This window comes from Amblyomma maculatum, chromosome 5, assembly GCF_055883805.1.
Source record: "Amblyomma maculatum isolate TAMU_Amacu chromosome 5, ASM5588380v1, whole genome shotgun sequence".
Lineage (NCBI taxonomy): Eukaryota > Metazoa > Arthropoda > Arachnida > Ixodida > Ixodidae > Amblyomma > Amblyomma maculatum.
In genome coordinates this window covers 131,326,822-131,353,753 of record NC_139348.1, presented here as the reverse complement: position 1 = coordinate 131,353,753, position 26,932 = coordinate 131,326,822, and the positions used below count along the sequence as shown (strand labels likewise).

At 43.0% G+C, this 26,932-nt stretch overlaps 1 protein-coding gene across 1 annotated transcript; it reads left to right on the top strand.

The window, feature by feature from the left end:
- Positions 1–8,762: 8,762 nt before the first annotated feature.
- Positions 8,763–20,978, top strand: LOC146189566 (uncharacterized). The gene is made up of 10 exons (XM_084605298.1): positions 8,763–8,872; positions 12,057–12,125; positions 13,511–13,534; positions 14,677–14,733; positions 16,517–16,564; positions 17,530–17,586; positions 18,151–18,210; positions 19,669–19,728; positions 20,029–20,088; positions 20,825–20,978. The coding sequence occupies exons 2-10, from the start codon at positions 12,080–12,082 to the stop codon at positions 20,884–20,886; spliced, it is 474 nt and encodes a 157-aa protein (XP_084461424.1). The 5' UTR covers positions 8,763–8,872; positions 12,057–12,079; the 3' UTR covers positions 20,887–20,978.
- The last annotated feature ends 5,954 nt before the right edge of the window (positions 20,979–26,932 follow it).

Below are 26,932 nucleotides of genomic sequence, written 5' to 3'. Positions count from 1 at the left end.
CTTCTATAAAGTGTCACTGAGCGCGACTGCAACTAACCACTCGTTTCCATAAATATGTGTTCAGCAATTGCTTGTGGCTGTGTGGGCAACTGTCTCCCGGCAAAGCACCCATTTATTGTCGGGAAAATTGGCTTTCAAATCTTCCGCCTACTGATTCAAACGCATGACGCCCTCTCGAGAAAAAAAGGAAACTTCCATTTAAAATCAGTGGCGTCGTTTACTAGCCTGTGGATTTCACGAAGAAAAGAAATTTGTACCGCCACACTGAATACTGCTTGCGAAAACGGAGACGCTTGTATTTAGGTTTTGACCTTTTGTTGGTTACGTAATTTAGGTTTGCAGCGAAATTATAATGTATATCCTTCTTCGTGAATCTGTATAACAGTTATGGACGCATCTTTCATAGAGAAACAAAGACCCGGTTAACAAACTTCATCCTTAATAAGACGGTTGTTGCCGAAGCGCTCTACTTCGAGACTGCCTTAAAGACGACTTTTTTTTTCTGTATTCCTCAAGAGCAGCAACTCAGTCTCCGAATTTCAAACTACCCACTTAAATCTACCAAAAGCTTTGCGGGAGAATTTTATTCCAATATGTTTGTTATATAATCCCGGTAGGATAATTGGACATATTATTTTCAAGCACATAAACTCATTTCTAGAAGAAGCAGATTTCTTTTCTTGAAAAGTACCACGGGTTTCGGCAAGATATGTCGACAGTGACGAAGCTAACTCATATCACAAATGTGATTATGATGTCACTAGACAATAACAGGCAAGTTGACCTCATTTTCATTTACTTAAAAAAAAAAGCGTTTAAGCGGGCACTGCACTGCAACTTTTAGGTTAAAATTAGGCTCCTGTTGAATAATCAAGTAGTACAATGGTTAAATTCCTACCTTACACAGCGGCACCAGTTTGTTCAGATATCTGATTCTCACTCCCCAAAAGGAGAGGTACTTTCAGGAGTGCCTCAGGGCTCTATCTTGAGCCGCTTCTCTTCCTTATCTCAACGACCTGTAATTCAAAACACGGATGCTTCCAGTTATTCGCCGACAACTACGTTATATACCATAGTATTATATCACTCGAAGGCCGCTCTCCTAAGTCACTACTCAACAGCAGTTTTCAGCTGGTGGTTTACTTGGGAGGTGGGTATAAACAGCTACAGCTCTAAATGCATTAAAATGACAGTGACACGAAAGCAACAACCGCTCCAATGTATTTACAAAAGTAATAGTCTTCAGATCAGCTCAGTGACTCGAGCAAAATATCTTGGGTAACCATGGCATACAACCTGAACTGGAGCGTACACATTCAGCCCGTTGTCTCAGAAGCGTCAAAAAAAAAAAAAAAAAAAAAAAAAAAACATTGGTTATTAAAATATCGCCAAAGCATTGCACGAGCAAAACTGAACTGACAGCATGCACATCAGCTGTGCAGCCAACGCTCGAATACGCCTACGCTGTATTGGACCCGCGCACAAAAGCGGAAATAACTCTTCAAGGCGTCCAGAGGAAAGCGCTCTGGGTTATTTATCATGCTTACAATCGGCAGGTCTCGGTGCCTGATTTGTTCCGCCGATCTGGCTTTCCCGCGCTTGAATGCACGTTGTTAAATATAATACAACGGAATTTTAGAGTTACATATGTGAAGAAGAAAATGGTCCTCTTCGCTGGACGCTGCCGAAGAGGAAGCAGTTGTGGAATTGCCATCGCGCAGGTTGGTTGGTTGGTTGGTTTGTGGGGTTTAACGGCCCAAAGCGACTCAGGTCATAGCCATCGCTCAGCTTGTGTTGGCCTTGATCGCCCGGTTTCCCAGCCGACCTCGACGCCGTCCTCGACGTAGTGCTTCTACATTTGGTGGAGGTGCGGGGCAACGCAACGCAATACAACGCAACGCGAGTTACCCGTAACAAACATGAAAGGACTATTTTGAAGCCGAGGTGCCAAACAAAAACATATTCGTGTTCTTTCTTCTCGTGCATCGTTTCTGAGAGGAACCGACAGTAATGCGATATTTACCTACCTGGTACCTCCGGAATCGTTCTTTCTGCTCTTTCGTCTTATTACAGCAGTAGTGTGTCTAGTGTATAGTGTACTTCGGTTTATTTCTTTTTATTCTGTTCACTAACTTTGACTGGCGTTGGATGATTTACCTGTATTTCCTTTGCTTCTCGTGAAGGCTAACCAAGAGGGTTCACTTAAGTTGAGGACAACGCAGAGGCCTATGGAACGAAAAATGGTAGAGGTAACATTAAGAGATAGGAAGCGTGCAGAGTGGGTCAGAGAAATAACTCAAGTTACCGACATTCTAGTGGAAATTAAGAAGACATGGGCATGGGCAGGACATGTAGTGCGAAGAGAGGATAATCGATGGTCGCTTAGGGTAACAAACTGGATTCCAAGGGAAGGAAAGCGTAGCAGGGGGCGGCAAGAAAGTTAGGTGGCCGGATGAGGTTAAGTTCGCAGGGGTCAAGTGGATGCAGCCAGCACAGAACCGGGTTAAGTGGAGAAATATGGGAGAGGCCTTCGCCCTGCAGTGGGTATAGTCAGGCTGGTGATGATGATGATGATGATGGACCTAAATGCGTTTTTGTCATCGTAATGTAATACTCCTTTAATGCTACTCTTCTGTTACTACTTTTTTATGCTTTTGAGTTTTGTCCACTCCTGCCTTGACTGCCAAAGTGCAGTCGGCAGTATTTATTATATAAATAAATAAATAAATAAATAAATAAATAAATAAATAAATAAATAAATAATAATAATAATAATAATAATAATAATAATAATAATAATAAATAAATAAATAAATAAATAAATAAATAAATATAAAACAGGGTAACCGATACATACAACCGATCTTCATCGTTCCTTTAAGATACCTCGGAATTTCGCAAGAAATTTCCTTGACAGTGACTCCAAGTTATTATAAAATGTAAGACGGTTTTTATTTTGTGCCGCATTCCAGCTTCCTGATTTGAAGTTAATACTTATGACACATCAGACAGTTTATATTTTGTACCGCGTTTCAGCTTTCTGCATTGAAGTTAAGCTGATCGTGATTGCTCTGATCCTATATCGTGCGATGACTTTCTGAAAATTAAAGATGCAAGTTAGAACCGGTACCTTGCAGCTTTCTGTCGTCTGTCTTTCCTGCGGTGTTTTCTATTTTTGCACACAGCGTCCTGGGACTAGAATACAACTTTTTATGCAAGTTTTTTTTAAATTTACAAACACCCACTCAACAGGAAGTTGCAATGGGGGAGCTGAAGTACAATTTTGCATTTTTCTGATGCGTGCCATATATCAGAGTTTGTTGAACCACATGTGACCGCCTCGACAGCACATGGCACCCAGTGCCACTCCGCGAAGGTCATAACCTCCGCGCAGCTGTTATTCTTGACAAAGATTATGAACGTGACATGAGTTCACGCAAGGTTGCCTTCATGCTACATGCTACAGCACTAGAACGCATGTCCCGTCACAATCTGTTGGTGGGGAAGGTCGTCAGTCAGCAAGTCCGAGCCAGCCGCGATGTTCCACGAACCAGTTGGGTGCCTGTGGTCTATGAACTAGTTCATGCGACTTGCTAAAATGGTGTGAGAGCGGGTGGTATGCCACCCGCGAGAAGATAGCCGCCTTCAACTGGACGACCTCAACGAGCACTGCTGGGCATCTCTGAGACGTTACCTCACCCTCCTCGACATTGGAGAGCGTCGGTCTTCTTTCTTGAGACTCTAGAAACTGCCCAATTAAGTTGGCGACTTAAAATAAGACCCTCAATACTGAGCGCTGAAATAAGTCGTTCGCTTTTATTTTGCAAATAAATAAACAGGACGAAATGCATGTGTGGGAGACACTGACTTGCCTGAACTGCATGATGTGTCGAAAATTCATATTCCGCATTCTAGTGTTGGGCAATAAAAGTTCTCTAAAGGTGGACTGGGAGTTTTAAGCTCCAAAGAATGTGGCCTTGGTGCTCCTGAGACCCAGGAATGTCACAGAACGTGGTACAGGGTCGTCCACTTCTAGCTATTAGAAAGTGACTTCTTTCAAAGTGCCATTGCATCCGACTCGGCCATGCAATGAGCCTAAATGGCAGGCCATGTGAAACTTCACCTCCAAGACCCTTTGTGCTTATATCTCTATATAGGCAAGGCAGTGATTTGCAATTGCGTAAACAGCAGTTCGACTGGAGATGCGTCGTTGCTCTTTGAGGGATTCGATGTGAAGCAAGAATCTTAATGGTGCAAGTAACTTCGTGACTGTGTCAGGAGTGAGGGACGTTTGAGTACCGTAATAAGGAGTTGAAGACAAGTGATGAGGACTTTTGGAAACATGGAGCGCCGAGGTTGTGAAGTACCTGTTTGAAGATGAGATTTCCGGTGCAAGCAAGAGATTTCACGCGCAAGCGTTCTGGGCTCGTTCTGCTTAAGATAACCATTTTACACGAATACTCTCAATGGTAAATTGCAAGCTGCACAAATATCTAAGAAAAGAGATGATTAATCAGCCGCCTCCATATCTCAGGTGCATATCACTGGATGCCAAATGCGGTGGTGGGTTCGTATCCCACCAACGGCACACGGTTTTGTTCTCTTCTTTCTAGTCAGTTGTTTCCACGTAGAAATTACACCTCACAATCATAAAAAACAAAACAGCTTCTAAGCTATACTTTGTATCAGTAGCTATTGGCTCTCTTTTTATGCCATAACGAACAGCTCACTTTATCTGCATTTGATTGCTGATAGCTTAACGAGGGCACGCAAAACTAAACCTCTAAGAACTGGATATGGTCTTGATTACGGGATTCCTAAGGATAACTTTAACCCTGCGCCTTGTTTCAAAAGAATGTGCAGTACTTTTCTATCGACATCATCTAGAATTTAGCATCACATAGGATGAAAATAATCATTTTTATGTCATTACACGCTTTGACATAAAATTCAGAAAGGTTAGCTTGAATGCTCTCATCAATCACAGAGAAAAATAACCACATAAAAAGAGCAGATGTGATGAATAATCTTACACGAATGCCTCTTTTTTAAACATAAAACTGCCCTTCTGAAAACAGTGTAGTTCCAGCAGGACAGGCAATGAATTGCGTCTGGTTTCAGTACTCTTCTGGAATAATATTTCCCTTCTTTCAGATATTGTTTCATAGTGATCCATGACCAACAATCAATGAGGAACAGAACTGGTTTGGTTTATGGGGTTTAACGTCCCAAAGCAACTTAGGCTATGAGTGACTCCGTTGGAAATTTTGACTACCTGGGTTCTATAACGTGCACTGACATCGCACAGCACACGGGCGGCTTGTTTTTCGCCTCCGTCGAAAAGCGGCTGCTGCGGCCGGGATTCGATCCCTCATCTGTGGGCACAGTAGTCACGCGCCTTAACCGCTGCACCACCAGGGCGGGTAGCAACTAAGCTGACCGAAAAGCTAGCCACTGCTGAATAGAGTGTGTATTGCTCCTCCACGACATGTAAGTCTTGGATGTACGTTTAAATCAATATGCTATATTGACCGACTGATCGTGATTGCTCTGATCTTATATCGTGCGGTGATTGTTTGCAAATTAAAGATGCAGTTAGAACCGGTACCTTGCACCTGTCTGCAAAGTACTGGTACCTTGCAGACAGTACCGGTACCTTGCAGCTGTCTGCAAGGTACCGGCAGTAGGTACCTGTCTTTCCTGCGGTGTTTTATATTTTTACACACAGCGTCTCGGGAATAGAATACAACTTGTTATACAAGTTTTAAAAACAACTGATAAACGTACACCCACTCAACAGGAAGTTGCAATGGGGGAGCTGAAGTACAATTTTGCATTTTTCTTATGCGTGCCATATATCAGAGTTTGTTGAACCACATGTGGCCGCTTCGACAGCATATGGCACCCAGCGCCACTCCGCGAAGGCCATTACCTCCGCGCAGCTGTTATTCTTGACAAAGGTTATGAACGTGACATGTTCACGCAAGGTTGCCCTCATGCTACCTGTTTTTGTTAGATTTCTTGACTTGTGTTTTCTGCTTTCTCGCAAAAAGCGAATGGAAAAAAATGAGTTTGTGCTTCCGGTGTCAGTCCAGGTGTCTTTCTAGAAAAATAATGAAGATAAAAAAGAGAGAGGAGAAAGAAAGAAGGCGAGAATATTAAAGAGAGAGAGAAGGAAGAAAAAGAGAAAAAATGGGATGTTTGTCCCAGGGCTATGTACGGGTCAATAAAGTGGCTGAGAAACATCCCCTTTGAACTATCTAATCGCCCCTGCATCGCCCGTCGTTGTTGCGGCACCAAGATAGTGCGCATGTCGCAGTTCAAATACTTTACCCGCCAATCTAGGATGGTCACTTTTGTTCCGGAGAGGCAAAAGCGCAAGAGCTTTGCATGAACGTTATCTTTATTTGTACTTATTTATCGTCATCAGTCATCTATACCTATGAAGAAGACAAACGGTTGGCCGAATGTTGGTTGGTTTGTGGGGTTTAACGTCCCAAACCAGCTCAGGCTATGAGAGACGCCGTAGTGGAGGACTCCGGAAATTTCGACCACCTGGGGTTCTTTAACGTGCACTGACATCGCACAGCACACGGGCGCCTTGCTTTTCGCCTCCATCGAAAAGCGGCCGCCGAGGCCGGGATTCGACCCCGCGTCCTTGGGAACAGTAGTCGAGTGCCGTAACCACTGCGCCACCCCGCCGGGGTGGTTGACCGAATGTTGCTAGTTGGTAGCTGCGGCTTCCGCTTGTCTCGCAATAAAAAAGTGAACCTCCCGTGGCCTTGTCTCACACTATACTAATTATACCATACCATGAATGTACCATAACATACCACACCATACTTCTAAGCAAGCACATATGCAAGAAAATACACACATCGCCCCAGTGTGTTGCATGTGCATTTAATGACAACCATACTGTCGTCTCCCGGCTCTTAGCCTCGAGTTACTTAATTGACAGTTCTGTTACGCGCAGCCTATGTCAAGATTAAGTTATCACTCTTCACCGACTAGGCCGCACTGCTCGCCGTGTGAGGACGTAAAATTTTTGCACATGCTTTAGAACGCAATATACAATGCAAGATGCACCATCAAAATAATGGTAGCAACAGGCATGACCAATGGGCTTAATCTTTTTCTTGAAGAAATAATTATTCGTTTAGAGGGAAATATTTCAAAAAAGAATATTGTAATCTAGGCTGCAGCAGTATGTGGATCGGGAGCTTCCGGACGTGCAAGCTGGGTTTCGCAAGGGCAGATGAACTAGAGACCAAACTGCTAACCTTCGCTGGATCATGGAAAAAGCAAGAGAGTTCCAAAAACCCATCTACTTCTGCTTTATTGATTATGCGAAAGCGTTTGACTGTGTAGATCACAGCAGATTGTGGCAAGCTCTCTAAGAAATGGGAGTTCCAATTCACCTCATCTGTCTCCTCAGGAACCTGTATGAGGGGCAAGAGGCCACAGTCAGAACTGGGCATGGTCTTACTGATTGGTTTCCGATCGAGAAAGGAGTGAGGCAAGGCTGCATACTGTCGCCCTGCCTATTTAACCTATATGCAGAGTGCATCATGACGAAGGCCGCTCTGGACGAGTCTTCAGCTGGAGTGAAGATTGCTGGAAAACGTATCAACAACCTTAGATATGCGGATGATACCACTTTAATGGCAGAAAGTGATGTGGAACTCAAGAGACTTCTGATGCGCGTACAAGAAGAGAATGAGAAGTTTGGGCTTAAACTGAACATGAGAAAGACAAAGATCATGGCGTCTTGCCCTATCAAGTCCTTGAGCATCAATGGACAAGAAGTGGAAGCTGTGACAGATTTTCTGTTCTTGGGCTCCAAGATTACCTCGGAAGGAGACTGCAGCCATGAAATTAGGAGACGCCTGCTTATGGGAAAGAGAGCAATGGTTAGCCTTGACCGCCTAGTAAAGAGCAGAGACATTAGTCTGCCAACCAAGATCCGTATAACTCGTGCTATAGTCTTTCCAGTTGTGATGTATGGATGCGAGAGTTGGACTGTGAAAAAGGCTGACCGCCGAAGAATTGACGCGTTTGAATTGTGGTGCTGGCGAAGACTCTTTAGAGTTCCTTGGACTGCCAGAAGATCAAATCAGTCGATTTTGTCGACCATAAACCCTGACTGCTCATTGGAGGGTCAAATTGTAAAGTTAAAGCTCAGCTACTTAGGTTATCTGATGAGAAGAGAGGAGTCGCTGGAGAAATATTTGATGTTGGGAAAGATTGAGGGTTGCCGGAGAAGGGGTAGGCAGCGAACGCGATGGTTAGATGGCATCCTCGAGGCACTGCAGATGAAGTTATGTGATGTTATGAAGATAGTGAGAGACCGGAAAGCGTGGCGTGACATGGTCCATAGAGTCACGAAGAGTTGGACACGACTGAACGACTGAACTGAACTGAATCTAGCTTGGAACCACGCTCAGAGTATTAAAGATGCTTTTTTATGAGATGTTTGCAAGAGGCACGCAGTGTGACAAATAGCGTTATTGACATTTTACTCCATCTGATAACACAGCCGCTGGAGCTGTTTGATATGTGTAGGAAATCGATAGTGATAAGAAAAGGCCGATACAAAAAATTCATACGGTATCAATTTTTTATGTAATACTCGAAAGATATTTCTGCAACGTACGCGCAGATTACGCAATTAGCTTTATCATAATTTGTATGGCTAGATATAACTGCACTGGAGGAAGGCAGCGAAATAACATTGACCGGCAACACAACACTATCTGCTTACGCCCCTTGCGGTGCCCGTCATAAAACAGCGCTTGAGCCTGCCTGCACAGATTTAATAATGTCAGTGGTCACTAAGTTTATTGTTGCAAGGGCATTTTCGCAGCTAACGGTAAGTCCGTTTTCCACACACTACAATCTCGGAATCGATTTGTGAGCTTGCCGTAATCTGTATGGCGACCACAACACCTCTGTAAAGTTAGGAATGGTGGCAATGGTCCGATTTTAAAAGGGCGAAGGCAGCTTCGACAAACGACGCAAGGTACTTATTTTCATGTCTAAAATGGCTTTGGTTTTTAACGGTTGATTGAGTTGTGAATTCAGTGCCACTGTTTGAGCATTCCTTTTTCATACAAAAACACATAAACCACAGTTATTCATTTATGCACAAAATTACCCCAGAGAGAGCATCCATACTTCAACGCTGCCCAGAGGACACGAGTGCAGAGCCTGTGCCAGCTTTGCTCACGTGATGTGAAGGACGACGTTTCTTTATTTACTACCTTATAGAAGCATGATTCTGCTGGTCACGGGAGCGCTGCCTTCACTTAGACAGCATTCGGCTCGGCGGACAGAAGAAAAGGAGAACTGTCTGGTTATGCAGCCAATTTGCCGAAACTTGTTAATTATAATTATAGTACTTCATTCATTGGTGGAAATTAAAATCAGTGTTCACCTGACATTGATCTAAATAATAAAAATCGTTAAAGTCAACCACATATGAAAATACTTATTCAATTCCCTGCTTTTTCTCAGGCTGTACTGGGTTTCAGCGACAGTGACCCCTTTCTTTAAAAAACTGTAGTAAAATGAGGCCCGAAAGAAAATGAACTAAAAATGCACTGTTTCATTGACTTGCGCCCTGATAGTCAACCTATGGAGCGTCACCACTCAGGTCAACCGCGATCTTGAGCCTATGAATCGCTGGAAACATTACGCAGGTGCGCTGAGGCATCACGATGCACGGACCTGCAGAACCAGAAAGTTCAGAATTAATTTTCTTGACACTCTCACTAACAACTAGCCTGGTACCTCATCCGTGCTGCTCTGTGCAGGCCCCTTCAATATAGCAACCGTCCCAGCATGGCCTCCACTAACAGGGTAACTAGAAAGCCGCAGCGATTACCTGAAAGCATTTGCACTTCAACTAATATATCTATTAATCAAGGCAAAGTACATGATAGTTTGGATGAAAAATAAATGCGATATTATTATATATCCTAAAGTAGCAGGTGTCATAGGTGATTCACCTGCTTGGTGATGCATCGGTGCTGGTCAGACGTGATGATGGTGAGGTATCTTCCTTAACCCAACAAGTGCTTCGGGTAGAATATTATTCCACCGCGTGTTTATGCAACCTTGTGCTTGAGATTGAGTGAATTCATTGGATGTTTAATGACATTGAAGTGGCAAAGCAGACTTGCCGCGGCATCTAAAGAGAATGCAGCCTAATTGCTCAGTCGAGTATAGCGTGTGGAATGGCAATGTGGATAGAGATATGTCAAGCAAAGAGATGTGCGTCCGCGTGCGTCACGGGCTTGTCACGAAGGTCGCATGCACATGAACACAAATTCATGCGCCACGCGTAATCACGTAAATCTGCTCATCCATCCATAACTCTCGTTTTTCCGACAAGACAATCATAATGACGAAAGTGGCAAAGGTCCGGTTTGGTCGAGTTAGAGACAGAAAAGAGGAGCACCAGCACTAGAACAGGACGCATAAAGTACTCACATGTGCTACTTCGAAGAGTGTTCGCAACCGAGAAAAGCCTCAAAAGTCTTCGCTGTAAGACGGCAACACCAACAAAGCACACACAGTTGGTGTGCAGAATATAGGCAGGAGTGTTTATTATATTTTTTAAGATAAATGGCACTTTAAAGATTTATACCAGTGACATTCGCTCTGCGTATTCAATGGTATGGAGCCTGGAGAAGGACTCATCAGCAGGGCACTTCGGCCTCTCGGGAACTACAACAGAGAACTATGAGCGCTGAGATAACTGCATGTGCGGGAAACCGTGCGGCTTGTCTTAGCGCCGTGACACAGTCTTCCGCGATATCTTGGTGGTGCCAAACTTTACAGCATGCCTCAAAATGTGCAAGCATAAGCGACCGTTTTCAGGTTGCGTACGTGTGTGCTTGCGCGCGCGCGTGTGCGTGCTGTGCGTGATATGTGTGTACGTGTTCATGCGTGTGTGCGCTCGTGCATTTCAGTGTGTAGTACACATCAGTATTCCGCACTGATCACTCATGAATTCTTTAGAGAGCCGTGCTTTTTCACATTTTTATAAAGAGAATTTAAAAATAACGTGTATCTGATTTAGCACGTTCCAGCGCATATGTCAGTATTAGTATACAAACATCAATTCAAGAAAAAGTACAGATAACAGGTAATGTTACTACATGCCATGCGCTAGGGTTTGTTGAACCCCACGTTGTTGCCCGCAGCCCACACCAAGCGCCACTCGTACACTCCCTGACGGCCATTGCCTCCGCGCAGCTGTTATTCCGGGCAGAGGTCACCATATGTGTTACACTCATGGTGCCTGGTTTCGTTCGCTAAGGCTCCACATGTTATGTAGCAGTGCTAACAATGTATAGACATGGTAACAAAGTTACAAACCCTTCATAAACAGATAACACGTGCTCGTGAGTGCAGTGAACCAGGAACAGGCGGGGAGATTTGAATATAAAGCCGCTCAAACTCACTGCGTCTCATTCACTGCCACGACGAATTCACAGAACGTCGATCCTCCGAAACTGTAGGCACTAGCTGGTATGAGCGCTTCGTGAATTTCTTTTCACCCGTCGTTTGCGTTGAAGTATCGTTTTAAATTAATGCAGCGCCCCTAAAGAGAAAATAACTATTGATAGCACTCACTGAGCGCATGGGCAGGAATATTTGATCATTTCCGTTGCTCTATAGTGTATTAATTTGCCTCATTTTAAGCCATATCAAAGCACTTTGGAGAAGTGGCACACGTTGATAAACCTCTCAATTTTGTTTTGTAGGGGTATTTGCCAGGGTCGTCAAGTAAACGAATTTCTTTCCGTTAGTTCGGAAAATATAGAAGAATAATTCAGAAAAAAATAAGCAGAAGGAGATTCCATCACCGACGGCTATGCATAGGAAATTCGTAGAAAAGTCTAGCGGTTATCACAGTAAATGTTATCCTGATGCAAATGCAATGTTTCAAAATCCTCTCATTAAGCCAGTTTAGTGGCCGCACAATTAGTGAAAAAGCTGCATTGTTGTTGGCAGTTTTCTTTCATCTGCGCTTATTTCATTCGCAGCTCATCAAACCGCTTGCGTAGACATGAAGCTGTCCGTTTTCATCTCTCTGACTGCACTGGTCGCTGTGGGTAAGTCCCCCATTTAATCCTGCATAAACGGAAGCATGAAGAGAATGAGCACATATGAGACCTCAGCCCTGTGTTTGTCTCAGCACTTCTGAACTCTGTTCAGTATTTGCATGGCGAGTTACGACTGCACTGAAGGACGAAGGAGAGACACTACCTATCGAATAACTTCATTTCTTTTCACTTTCATTCATTTTTTTTTTTCACTTGTTTCTTTGCACTGAACTTTGTATGCTTTTTATATTCTCTATTGCTGCCAGAAGATCAAGTCAGTCGATATTGTCGACCATAAACCCTGACTGCTCATTGGAGGGTCAAATTCTAAAGTTAAAGCTCAGCTACTTTGGTCATCTGATGAGAAGAGAGGAGTCGCTGGAGAAAGATTTGATGTTTGGAAAGGTTGAGGGTCGCCGGAGAAGGGGTAGGCAGCGAACGCGATGGTTGGATGGCATCCTCGAGGAACTGCAGATGAAGTTATGTGATGTTAAGAAGATGGTGAGAGACCGGAAAGCGTGGCGTGACATGATCCATAGGGTCACGAAGAGTCGGACACGACTGAATGACTGAACTGAACTGATTTGTTGCCGATTTTTCAAAAGTATTTTTATATCATAATCTACCCAGCGGCAATCCCATATGGAATTTCCGTATATATAAATAAATAAATCTTGGAGCAGTCTAACGGCCCCGCACTCGCCCTCACAAACCGAAGCCGACTATTATTAGTACTGCATCTATGTTGCTTGGTGTCCTGAGCCAGCACACCTGGCGCGTAGAAATTCTCTGTTAATCGGTATTTAGTTAACTCATGACGGCTTGGTTTGATTTGGTAAAACTTTTCCACAGTAGGGGTCCTGAAGGACACTTACCAAGGACGGCTTATCACTGGGTATTTGCGTGCAAGCTTCAACTTAGTCCTTAGCAGCGGCACCGAATACGCTGAGCGGCCATTGGGTCGCTGCACAATTTTAGCGGCTGATAAAACTGTCATTGTGTCATTGTTTTGACTGGCCGTTCACTCAACGAGATGCTTTTTTAAGGAAGTAAATTTAATGCATCAGAGTGCAAACGCGAAAACAAACCTGTAATCTCGAACATTTAAAAATTTGAGATGCATTGCTAAGCAGGAGAGCAAAACATGTGATCCAACCTTCAAACTAATATCCCCCTAATATATCCACGCTAATATATCTCTGAATAAATATCTGAATATCTCTGAATAAATAATATAGGTATCTCTGAAACTAATATATTCTCGCGACCATTACTGTCGGCACGAGATCCGGAAGCTCGAACTCTTCCCGTTGATTGGTGCTCAGCGCCGCGTCTTCGCACTTCGTTAACGCGGTTGTCACTCTTTGAATAACAAGCTGCCTCTTCCGTTTCAGCTCACGGCTACGGCTACCTTCGAAGTGAGTCTGGCATCGTTTCTTATACACAGCATGCGACACTAAATACACAGAGCTTGGTCAATTTATTGTAGTGTAAATACAATACGCGATCTCTTTGAAGGCCCCGTTATCCAGAAAATATAGCGTCGGCGTCATCATCGTCAGCATTGTAAGAAAACAATGACGGACGTGATTTTGGCAGGTGGTAGTTGGCAGGAGACATGGCACAGCACTGTCTGGTCGTCAGGATGTGTCGGGTTACCACATGACATAGACTCGCTGGTAGGTGCTGCCAAACCAGAATTCGCCTTTCCAATTACAGAGTGAGGTAGGAACTCATCCTTCAAAGGACCTTAGATCCCAAGTTAGAGACGCTACCCCTAGGCGGCGCAGGGATGTTCGTATGCCTTGATTCTAGCATGACTGTACATCTGTTAGGTGCTCTTTTACATAATGTGGTGGGGCAAGACTACGTATATTCTAATGAATATTCGTAGATAATAGAGGCTTAAAATAAAGGATTAGTGATCACGCTAGTAGTAAATTGTACGCGCGCGAACGATGGTCCGCAAGCGGAGCCTGCACGGGGAGCCATTAACGCTATGTGTCATACCATCGAAGGTGGAGCATAAGCGTCATCCCAAGTTTTTTATTCGCACACAAATGCACACGGTTATTTTTTTCGGCTACATACAAACACATTTGTCGATGCTCAAGTGTGGAGCAGATGCCTCACACCACAACTGCTTCGTGAAACGCATAAGAAAGATGACTATGCTAAATCACATATTTCATTTACTACGCACGCTTCACAGTTTAAAACTATATGGCTGCCCGTAAAACTCATTACAGATTATGCATGCTCAAAGAGACGGCCGTTGGCGCGTCTTTCCTCATTCGCTAGATCGACAAGTGTTTTGAAATGATCGACACCCTGATTGACATACAAAGAAAACCTGTGAAACATATAATCGCCAATAGAGGCGGCAGCAGCAGCAGCTTTGCCCTTTTTTCTTGTATGATTTACGACCAGACAACATGCAAGTCCCACCGCCAACGATGGTATACAAGCTCCACATTAACCTGAAAAGCTGCATTTCTTTTAGAAATATGCTGCTAGGTTAAAAGCTTTTAACGTTGCATCTAAGTGCGTTCTTCTCCAGACCAGCACCACCACCAGCCAGGCTCGATTCACCACCCTATTAAGGCAGGCGAGCAAGGTAAGCCCCGTTCCTAAGCATGCAATCATTCGAAATCTACACTTACGCGGGCACACTGTCTTGTTTAGCGGAGGTTTCCTAGGCCATTCTTGACTCCACGCTGCCGTCAGAACGATTGCATATACCCGACTGAACGAATAGCCGTGAAGTCGCTAACAGTAATCACAAGGTCCCAAAACGGCCAATTCTTTTAGACACGTTTCATTCCTTGGTCGCTCCCTACAATACCTCAGTGAAGTGAACTGCGCAGATATCTGTCTCCGGCTCCCTCACAGTGTGCAGAAATGAGAATTAAGACTCTGGTATAAAAGCCTAAGATATCTTGCTTGACTTCTGAAAGAACATGAATGCCTTTAGGTGCAGCATCTATTGGGCTGTGTCTTGCCAGTTAAAAAAGCTAAAAAAAAAATGGTACGATCATTTGGACTGAGCAGTGGTTCAGCTTCGCGACTAATGGGCCCTTGACGATGGATTGAGACGTGTGACATCATCTTACACTTTTCGCTTTTCAGACAATAATTCTGAAAAGGTGACCTTCACAAATACGGATCACCTTTGCACTCTAAAGTGACAGCATTAGCAGCCTCAACAGGAAAAGTGTGTCGTAGGTTTTATAAGTTTGCGATTGATTGGAAGGAAATGAAATGGCGTCACGACACTGGGTAAATCGTACTGGTCGGATGGGGGACTGGGGAGCAACGTCGCCAGACCGGAAGTGAAAACTGTGGGATTCGATGCATTTTCATCGAATACTTTTCGTCGCCTTCAGACACATTGGGTAAACAACTTGCTACCAGCAAGATGACAGAAGCTATGTCTAGTTATGTGCATAAAGAAGTGTAAACGCCTGCAAACGCAACTTTGTCAATGTAATAACAACATTTAATGTTATCGACTCGCTAAGCCCACAGCGTAACAAGTTATTCCAGCAAAATTTTCTCATGTAGGGACTAGAGCGGGAACAACGTCTAGAGGGGCTCTTGAACTCACATCGTGCGATTGAAGGCCCTAATGTGCACCCTTGGCAGTTTTAAATTGCAGCACATGCTCTGTTATTAAATTACAAACTTTTTTATGACGTGTACGGTAATCACGTGCATTGGGCTGCTATTAGTGTGATTAGGGCACCATCCCATCACACTCAGCAAGGAATCCCTCTCTGTGAACCAGATTTAGTGTCTTGTTTCACATCGCGTAAGCCTGTAATCGATATAGAAAAATATATAGACTCTTCATTGACGTCACTTCTGCCTTTACCGTAATCTTGCGTCACAACTTTCTTGCAATCGTTTGTGTGGATCATCTGTATGCCATATTTTCTAGCTGCCGTGGCATTAATGTTTCGCGATTACTATTACTAACGAGTTTGGGTATTTTCATAACACTCACAGCCTTTTGCGCTTTTTACTTCTTACAATGTTACAGGTGTAACTTTCATTTCACGTCGTTTCCTTTTCTATTGATCGCCAACTCCCTCTTACCTGTTTTAGCCCTTAGGTCCTAACCAAACTAGAATTGACAGTATCACGGCTTCCCCTACGGGCGCTGGATATCTGTACAAAAGTGCATGAAGCCAGGAGCTTCCTGACAAATAATTGAGAAACAGAAGGAGGGGGGGGGGGGGGGGGGTTACTCAGGAAAGCAATTTTTTATTAATGATCAAAGAGGTGAAATTCAATCTTCTGGTTTGCTGTCTGAAGAAGGGATCCGTGTGTTTTTCATGACTTCACAATTTGCAGTGACAATGCGAAACTAAACCGTTGATGGTGGTGTTTCCTTGTAGGTCGCAACCATGAGTTTCCGGTCGACGAAGATGTCCAGGTTGAACACGGTGGGTAAAGAAATATGGCTATTAGTGAAACATGAGCTTTCTTCTTCAAACATAAATTTCCTGGTCAACTAGAGAGAAAAAAAGATAGCAAAACGTTTGGTAAGCGTCTTAGCTCTGGAGTAGAAGCGTGCGAGTTGAAGGTGAATTTCAGGGCCCGTATGGTGGCTGTAGACTTTCTGGGTCATGTGAGCCACCAATAGCACGAAATGAACCAGGACAACAGACCTATGCGCTTATTATCATGATAAATGCTGATCAGTTGGGTATGTGGGCGCAAGGAGAAAACACAGACAGGAAACTGTATTGCTCGCAGATGGAAGCAAAACTGCAGTGGGTAAGGCATGCAGTAAAGTTGGATAGTAGTCAGTTGGCGGGGCATTATTCTCCGAGTCCATGCTTATAGCGAGTTTGCAATGTATTGCTTGTTCATTCTAGAGATTTTAGTTTTCCTCAAAAAACAGTCAGCCTTTAGTAAGTGACAGAACTGTACCTGAAACATTGAAATTTTGTTAAATGCTTGGTTTATTCCAGTCCTTTCTGTTACCTTTTTGCTATGCATATTAACTTTCAACTAAGATATTCACAATCAAAGAGAATAGATTGCTTGGAAATATGCCGCTGGCAACGTGATGTCTGCATGCGTTCACCTCTGTACTCTCTTGATCAGGATTCGACTCTGAAAGTAAATGCACTTGGGGTTTTAAATGAACAACAAGTATCCAGTTCTTCATGAACATTTCCCCGAAGCAAACTGGAGCATTGGAGCAATGCAGCTTGTCATCCCTCGCGTGTGCGTGGATAGACCGGCGTATTGTCGGAACTGCAAGGCTTCAGTGTGCAATGCCTCAAACCTATGAGTTGCTCTATCACAGTTCGCTGCTCGAGAATGATATAGTTTGGCTACAAATCTTACTTAATTTCAGTGCAGTAATCGAACAGCGCTTGCGTTCTGATATTCCCAACAGGCCGCTATGGAAGCCATCGACGTCAAAACCGTTTGCAAAGTGGCAACCAAGAGCAGGGTGAGCGCAAAGGCGTTGCGAAGACCGAAAGTTTACACCCTTATTGCATGATTCGAAACATCGTAACGAAACATGCGAGGACATGGCTTAATGTTGTTTTCGCATTAAAGGCTTCGCTGGCAAGCGAGGAGAATAAGCAGGCGTTGATTTCTACTCAGCGTGTTTTTTAACCTGCACACCACCGTCAAGACTGCATAGAATCACTTTAATTTCCCTTCACTGCTAGGGCACCACCATACCTAGTTATATTATCATCCCGCATTCTCCCAGCAGCGGAATAACATAAAGATCAAAACAAGGTTTTGTTGTTTCAAAATTACATCACAAAATAAACTCAATTACTCACAAGCAGGTCCTGCAGTCGTATAATCTAACTAAAATAATAGGTAACTGATACACAAGCATAGCCACTATAAGAACAAAACTTGCGAACTATTATAGAGTTATGTCTGTCATCTTAAACCTCGAGGATTAAATGGCACCGACAAAGTGTAACTGTACTACATCTCAGTACTGACAGTTCTGCCGTTCTGCCAACAATCCTAATGATGCCATTTTACGTAGGCCGCAATCATGAGTATCCAATCGACAACAGTGTCCAGCCGGGCTCCCAGACAGAGCTAGGTGAGTACAAATGCGCGACAGTAACCGTCAGCAAATTTCATTTCGTGCATCTCCCATACGACAACCAAGAAGTACCAGATGCCCCCTCGCCTTGGAATGGTTGCAAAGAAGCAAATTTGTGTGACGATGCACAATGTACAGGGGAGAATCCTGCCTTAAAATTCTTCCTAGTGATGTCGTACTGCATTCCAATAATTTAAATATAAGAAAAAAGTGCCATCTTTGAATTTTATTAATTGTTATGAAGCTTCTACTAAAATAATCTAACGTACTTAAAAAAGGCTAGACGTACCAAACATAGGCTCGCCATGAAGGCTATGGACATATATTTTTTCTCCATTCTACACGCAGCTGACAAAGAATGCGTAGGCCGCCTCTGAGTCTTGCGTCAGCTTGGATAAAGCTGTAAGGACCGTGGGGTAATAGTATTTGCCGCTTTGAGCAGGTTCCTGAGGCTTACTAACTCGTCGTCGACAGCCTTATTTATCTATATGGCGTTCGGTGGCTTTTGCAGGATTACGTACGTCCATATTTTTCCACGGTCATTTGGACGACTTGGCAGATATATCAATAATCTGGATAGCTTATTATTAAGAATATTAATATGAATTGATATGTCCTTTATGCGCAACACCATCACACGAGTGTCGTTGGGAAAACGGATCACTTGGTTTATAGTGGAATATAGTGACGGGACAAGTGCGAAAACCGGCAACCTATCAGGACAGGAACGTTTTTTTTGTTTATTTCTTTGTGCTTTCGTAGTGATTTACCACACAATGTCTTCGATTGCTCGCCTTTCCTGTGTTAAGGTGTGTTTGTGCAAATATGTTTGTAGACGAAAACAGAAGAATTTTTCGCCAACACTCGATTCAAACGCGTCCTCCTGATAAAGATATTAGCAGCCCTATAGACACTCCTTGATATCTGCTGAAAATGGATGGGGAAAACGGGCTCATTAAAAATGTACTGCACATGATGCCACTATATTTAGGAAAATGATTGTTATCGGCAACCTCTTCATTTAGAGTTTGTAGTATTCTAATAAATCCAAGCTGCGCTTTCAAATAAAACAGCGCTATATGTTATGAGGAGGTCGTGACATCAGCGTTGTTTTAACTAACGCTCCGTTCATTTCATGTACTTTTACACAAAAGGGTCGGGGTTGGGACGGGCGTTGGAGCGAGGTAGTAGACTTTCATTCAAAACTTTCAAATTCTATCACGTGCACGCTAAACCAAGTAGTCAAAAGGATCATATGTCTTATATAAATTTAATACCATGCGATAACCTCTGCCAGAGTGTAAAATCTTCTATGTGGTCAAAGGAATAGTTCAGCTGCCATTTTTAAGTCACCGCTCCGGGTTAGCGGGTGGGCTAAAGAAACGGTGTATGTGAGTGAGCACCAGTGTAGAGACGGGTGCCCTCCTAATCGCCTGTTGGTTGCTTATCATGCAGGCCGACACATTAGGCACTCAGCCAGTGAGAGTATTCCGCACTTTAACCAAAAAGTACTGGGTAAGTACACTGACACACTGAAAAGTAGGAGCAGCCAGTGCGTCCTTTATAGATTTTATTACTTTAGGAAAGTAGTAGATCATTGTGTTAGCAGCAGGTTCTCGTACGCCGTGTCATCTCTTCATTGCATTGCCCATCTCTATTTTCCTATTTATGGCACCATACTATATTGCCATAAAAGAATTAACCCGAACGTACTTCAAAATCGTTTGATCATTTTGTGAAAGTACTGTACTGTTGCCGGCTTGCTTTCGACCCGGCGGTGCCATCTTAATCCCTAAATGTCTTCATTCAATACAGGCCGCTACGGCAGCCGCCTGCCCCACCGTCGTGTCCAACAGGGCCACACCATGGAGCAAGGTGAATGCAGGGACGCATGAATTATTGAATATACGTGATAAGCAAGTTAGTCTGATGCTAACATTCATCGACTTTTGAAAAAAAAATGTTCTTTTTGAAAATTTAAAGGTTGAGTGATTAAGCGAGTATAAAGGTCATTTACGCGAACTAAGATTGCTAGAGAAGCTAAAGACGAAGATAATTAACGTTGTCGGCTCCCATAGTTCGTCGAAATCCTATATGTTGACTTCTATAGGAATATATAGGAGATGTCTACTATATATGGTTCGTAAGGGTCAACTCGTATAAGGGAGTCTATCGTATGCTTCGTATAGGAACAGTCACATATGAAACACCGCTGAAAAAGCTATCAGCAAAGGGGGTGGAAGCGAGCGGTTGTTCTTAAGCGTTGATCGTAAGTATTTAAGTTTATAAAGGTTGATCATGAGTGCCTCCCCTATGTTTCGCTCCACCAACAAGGGAGTTTAACGCTAACATTTGTTACTGAGCCTCAGGGTCATGAATAAGGATCATAAATATGTAGAAAGACCAGAGGTTATACATATGGCAGACATAAATAGACCAACAATGAGCTGGCCTTTTTTAGGTTGTGAAAACTGTTCTGTAGACATCGAAAAAATATATCGCATCTAGTGACATCTAAGGGATGCCTTGTTGAGAACTTGTGTATGTTTTTCTTCATGGCAATGCCACTCATTGCGTATATTTTGTTTCTGCCTTTGTGTTGTTTACGTAGGGAGGCAGGCGAGCGTCCACGACGTTGAGCATGGACGTGTCAATGCACCTACTTTGGGTTGAAGAACTGACCGTTGCTGACCGAGTGCGCCTTCTACGTCGACGTTTGTTGCAAAACGAGATAAATTTACATCATCAGGGATTCTGAAAATAAAAAGGAATAATCGATATGTCGTGTATATTTTCTTACCGACTTTTCGAGTCCAACGAAAAGACAATGATGAAAAGAGCATTCATAACATCTACAAGTAGCGCCGATATAAAATAGAGGCCGGATGGTAATTTCTGCCCCAGCAGTCGGCGTCGGCGCTGTAGTAGTACTAGTAGTCGGCACCGCATATTGCAAATATTGTTGAAAAATTCTGATTGGTCTACAGGGCTAAGCGTCATAATCACATGACCTCGTGCGGGAATTAAACACTCGACATTCAAAGTAAAGCTATATATGAATTGGGGAAAGGTTCAAATAAAGCCGAATTTGTCGACGAGGTTCTTCAAACCGAGGTATTTCAGAAATTAGAAGTAATGGAAAAAACGAATTTGCCGCTATTCGGGTTCAAACCCAGGTCCCCTGCATACCAGATGTGTGCACACAACGCATAAACCATAAGCTAATTATTATTTGCTAATTAATTACCACGGACTATGAAAATGTACTGCATATTAGTATATGTGACCTTCATTTGCTATAAGCTGGCTTCACTGAGCTAAAACACTCCGCACCTTTTTAATGGCTTGGTAAGACTTTGCTGGTACATACACGAATATTTCTGTAGTTTGGTAATTTTCGTCATCATAGCCACTGGCATGTATCGTGTGCTAGCGCACTCTATGACGAAGAAGTTGGTCGCTGTCTTGAAGATTCGCTACGCCTAACGCTCCGCTGCGAGTTCATCCTAAGCGGCTGTATCCATCTGTGTTGACTAAATAAACATCCCTACTACCCACGTACCCAGCAGGTGCTGCTGGGTACGTTTCCGCCCACTCTGGAACTAAGAAGCCGCACATTGTCCTCTGCTTCCATCATGCCGGACGAGACCACTTCAATATCGCCGCCTATCCCAACCACGGTCCTGTGTTCTGGCATTCCACGGCAACGTGATGAATGCCTTTTCAGTGGCATGGCCGACCAAGATGTCGACAATTGGTTGTCGGCGTATGAGCGTGTCAGTAGTTACAACAGATGGGGCGACACTATCAAGCTTAGTAACGTAATATTTTATCTGACTGACATGGCGAACCTCTGGCTTCGCAACCATGAGGCAGACCTGCCACCTTGGTCTGCATTTAAAAAGAATTTTGCGGACGTATTCGGCCGTCCTGCAGTTCGCAAGCTCCGAGCAGAACAACGCTTGCGTGAGCGTGCTCAGCATGCCGAACAGTCATTCACCAGTTATATAAAAGACATCGTTGACATGTGCAAACGCGGCAAAACGCTAACGTCTGAAGCGAATGAGATCCCAAATATCCTGAAAGGCATCTTTTAGGATGCGTGTCAGATGCTCTGGGCGAAAAATCCTGCCACCATAAGTGATATGATCAAACTTTGTCAGAGCTACGACGAGCTTCGTAAGCAGCGCGCTTCTACCCGGCGGTCCGATGTTAGAGACGACACCATCTTTCTTTCTTTCTTTCTTTCTTTCTTTCTTTCTTTCTTTCTTTCTTTCTTTCTTTCTTTCTTTCTTTCTTTCTTTCTTTCTTTCTTTCTTTCTTTCTTTCTTTCTTTCTTTCTTTCTTTCTTTCTTTCTATTACAGAAAGCCGGAGCGAAAGCTAAAGGCTACAGAGCCTGACAAAGGCTTCCGCTCCGGATGACGTTCAGCGTGCAGTTTGAAAAACGTATACAAAACATACAAAAGAGCACTTCGAATCATAAACACAACGCGCAAATACAGAAATTTGATTGCATGAAACTGAGTCACTCCAAATAACTATGGATAGGAAAAAAGAAATACAAAAGATTGGCATTTTATTGCGGATTGCTATGTAATAAACCAACTGCAATTAATGAAACAGATGAAACATACCGCTGTAGACGATATCAATAAAACCGTTTGTTGAACTTAGTGATACAGTATAGAACACTTGCAAAATAATGAAGAAAAGCACATGTAACCTCTGATACAAAAAACACAAAACAAAAAATTAAAACTATGCAATTGCGATAGTAATAGGGCTTGAGTAATAGGGCTTTAAGAAACTTTTTGGTGACAGGTTTGTTAAAGTTTACGAGCGTATCTACACGATTCAACAGAAACGGTATCTGGTAGTCTGTACGTTGCCGGCCGTAGTTTGTTCTTGTGACAGGTGTCCTTCTGAGTACTCGGCGAAAAGAATACTGTGAACTTGGGTTTGAATCAGAAGCTTTATATAACTTATTATTGTTAATGTACTGTACGAGCTTGTAGTAGTAGACCTGGTTTGCTTTGGTTATTAAATGTTGTGAAAAAAAAGCGGATGTGTTGGGAGAAGATGGGGCTTGCCATAAAAGTTTTCAAATATTCTCAGCATTTTCTTCTGCAATAAAATTAAATTCTTATAATTTTGGGCTGTCGTAGTTCCCCAGACGAGTGCGCAGTAAGACAGTCGAGAGTAGAAGAGGGTATAATACAACATTTTTTTCAGCCAAAGTGGAACGAGGTTCTTAATCTTATACAGACACCCAACAGCTCGACTTAAGTCCCCTGCTAGACGACTAACATGCGTATTCCAAGATAAGTTATTCTGAAACCACACACCCAAAAATTTTTGTGTCGATACCTGATCTAGCAGCTTATTACGGAAATTGATGGCGATTTTGCAACATAGAGGCTTATTTATTGGTGCAAAGATTATATATTTGGTTTTGTGTATGTTTAACCTTAATTTATTAACATCGAGCCAGAGGGATAGTGAGTTGAGGTAGTTATTCACTGTGTCCTGGAGCGAAATGAGCGATCTGCCTGCGAAGAAAAGATTAGTGTCATCTGCGTACATAATTAATTTTGGCGAACTTTGTATATTGCAGATGTCATTAATGTATAAATTGAACAATATCGGTCCTAGAATTGATCCTTGTGGTACGCAGTACAGTACATTTAATAATGATGAATGCGCATTATTTATTGTAACATATTGGGAACGATTAGTCAAATAATTTCTTATTAGATCTAATGCGACACCTCGTATACCGTAGTCGTAAAGCTTCATTAATAATATTTCATGGTCCACCGAATCGAAAGCCTTCTGAAGATCCAGAAATATACCTACTGTGTAGAGGCTTTGTTCAATATTGCGTATTATTTCGTTTTTAATGTTCAGTAAAGCCTGTTCAGTTGACTTATTCTTTTGGAATCCGTATTGTGTCTCATAGATTACGTTATGTTTTCTTATGAAATCTTCCATTCTGACGTTAATAACACCCTCAAAAACTTTTGACAAAAGGGGGAGCACTGATATGGGACGGAAGTTGTTGACTGGGTAATCACTCCCACCTTTATGAATTGGACTCACCCTTGCTATTTTGAGTTGATCAGGAAATATTCCAGTCTCCAGCATACTATTAACAATATGGGTAAGAACAACAGAGATTAGATCGGAAATATATTTTATAGGAATTGCCTAATATCATCAATGCCGGCCGCAGTGCTATTTTTAAGATTTTCTATCAGTCGCTCAATTTCAAGAGGTGTGGTTGGCGACATTGCCAATGAGTTCAGAATAGCAGGTTTCGGTAAGACAAGCTCTTGTACAGGTAGGCAAGTGGAAGTGTATTTTCCGCTTTTTATGAAATGGTTGTTGAGGGTATCAGCAGCTGTTGTGTCACTATGATTTCCGTGTGGCGAGGAAACCTGAATAGTTTCCTTACGAGGACTGCAGTGCGTAAGGTTTCTGACCTCTTGCCAAATTTTCCTAGGGTTATTGGAAACACGGGTAAACAACTTTTCATAGTAATCTAACTTTGCTTGCTTAAGTTCTTTATTGAGTCGGTTGCGATATTTTTTGAATTCTACAAGTTTACTGACATCACGAGTTTTTATAAAGGAATGGTACAATTTGTGTTTGTGTTTAATCCTGTCTAAGAGTACTGCATCTATCCATGGTTTCCTAATTTTGTTTTTGTATTTTATGCTCCTTGCACTCAACGGAAATGCTTTATTGTAGCAGTGTTCCAGTTTCTCGGCAAATAGAGCGTACGCAATGTTCGGGTTTGATTCATTGAAAACAGATTCCCAATCAGTGTCTTCTATCAAACGGCGGAAATCCTTTAGTGCCTTGCTAGATATGTTACGACATGAAGGTGAATCGTTTTTAATTTTTTCTTTGTGTACGATCGGTATAAAACAGAAAATGGGCAGATGATCACTTATGGCAAGTGATAATACGCCAGACGAAGCGTGCAACGGGTCCACGTTTGTGATGTAGACGTCTAATAATGTAGCACTGTGCTCCGTAATGCGCGTGGCTAAGGAGACAAGATTAGAACATGCATAGGAATTCACTATATCGCTAAGAGCTCTGGAATTCACATCCCCCGCCATTAGGTTTACATTCATGTCACCCATAACAACAAACTTGGTCCCGGTGTTACTTAAGTGGTTTAACATATCATCGGCAAAAGAAAAGAAATTTGTTTTATTTCCGCATGGTGGTCGGTACACCACTGCGACGATAACCGATTTGAGACGCACGGTTAGACACTCAACATGTTGGTCGATAAAAGAAAATTCAGACACTACTTCATGCGATAGATGCTTTCGGACGTAGATAGCGACTCCCCCACCACGCCCAGAATTTCGTTCAAGGCCATGACACACGTAGTTATCAAGATGCGGTGGGTTATCATTTGCTGTCAACCAGGTTTCTGAAATAAGCACGAGATCAAACTCAACTACAGTGTTTTCGAATAAATCGAGTAGTTTTTCGTGTTTGTTTCTGATGCTGCGCATGTTTAGATGCAATATTGAAAAACACTCATGAAGATTTGCATATGTGTCGTTAAAGGAATGATAGTCGTAATATCTGCACATGCCATCACAAGGCATGGTCGTGGTGGCATGCTCAGCCATTACATGTTCTGATTGTTTTTTTTTTCAGCGGCATGTTTTTTTTTTTTTTTTTTTTTTTTTTTACGCGGTCATGCTGTCAAGGTCATCGGCAGAAAAAATGCGCAGGACTGTAGATGTCTCATTTTGTCGGGCAAATATTTTGCCTCCATTAGTCCACACAAACTTCCAATTAACCTCTTTCTTTTTCTTGGTGGCAGCTCCAAGAAGCTGTTTGCCGTACCTTGTTAAGTGTTCGTTGACAAACACAGGCCGAGTGTCATAAGTGTTCTCATCAAAGCCAAGCATTTTTGTGTCTAGTCGCATTTTTCTTGCCTTTGCAAGTAAGGCGTTCTTTTTACTTCTCCGCACAAAACGGACAATTATGTTAGACTCGTTATGCTTGGAAGTTGAAACTCTGTGGCATATATCAATGTCACTTTCGTCAACCTCTTCTGCAACAAGATGCCCGATTTTTTTTACGACAGTTATTGGTTCACCTTCAAGAGGGACACCTTTGAGTTCGATGTTATTGGAACGCTGATATTGTTCCAACTCCTCTAGCCTTCGAACGAGTCCAGCATTCTGGCTTTTAAGATCCTTGTTTTGCTGAACAATGTCTTGAATTTCCTCTTTCAAGGCTTTGAGATCTGCTAGGTCTTGTCTTGCTTCTCTGAGCTCCTCCAACGCTAACCTAATGGCTTTCAGTTCCTCTTTCAGTTCACTGCAAGTACAATTATTCTGCAAGGCTTCCTCAGCAGCCTTCGTGTTGCTTCGCGTATTCTTCGTCATTCTGTATTTTAAGCGATTCAAAACAGGGCCAAATACACTCAAGCAGCCAAATACACTCTGGAGCAGTCGTTCGGCAGCAGTACACACGAAATCCTTTAGTTAGTACATATGCAATTCTTCTTACCTGCAAGAGCAGATATCTTTAGGTTAGGTGCCCTAGGTGCACTGCCGCCGAACTGCTGCCACTGCCCGTCCGATCACGGCTTATAAAGCCAGCAGCTGCTGTGGTTGACGCCCTCTTGAGGCGCAGGACAGCTGCGCAGTCTTGACAGTCGGGTGAAGACAAACTTGCTAT

What these genes read in the sequence shown, in the direction of transcription:
- LOC146189566 (XM_084605298.1), top strand. Translation starts at nt 12,080, where the DNA reads ATGAAGCTGTCCGTTTTCATCTCTCTGACTGCACTGGTCGCTGTGG. An exon ending in TATTAAGGCAGGCGAGCAAG is followed by an intron (nt 14,734 to 16,516) that starts GTAAGCCCCGTT and finishes GTTTCCTTGTAG; the next exon opens with GTCGCAACCATGAGTTTCCG. An exon ending in AGATGTCCAGGTTGAACACG is followed by an intron (nt 16,565 to 17,529) that starts GTGGGTAAAGAA and finishes TATTCCCAACAG; the next exon opens with GCCGCTATGGAAGCCATCGA.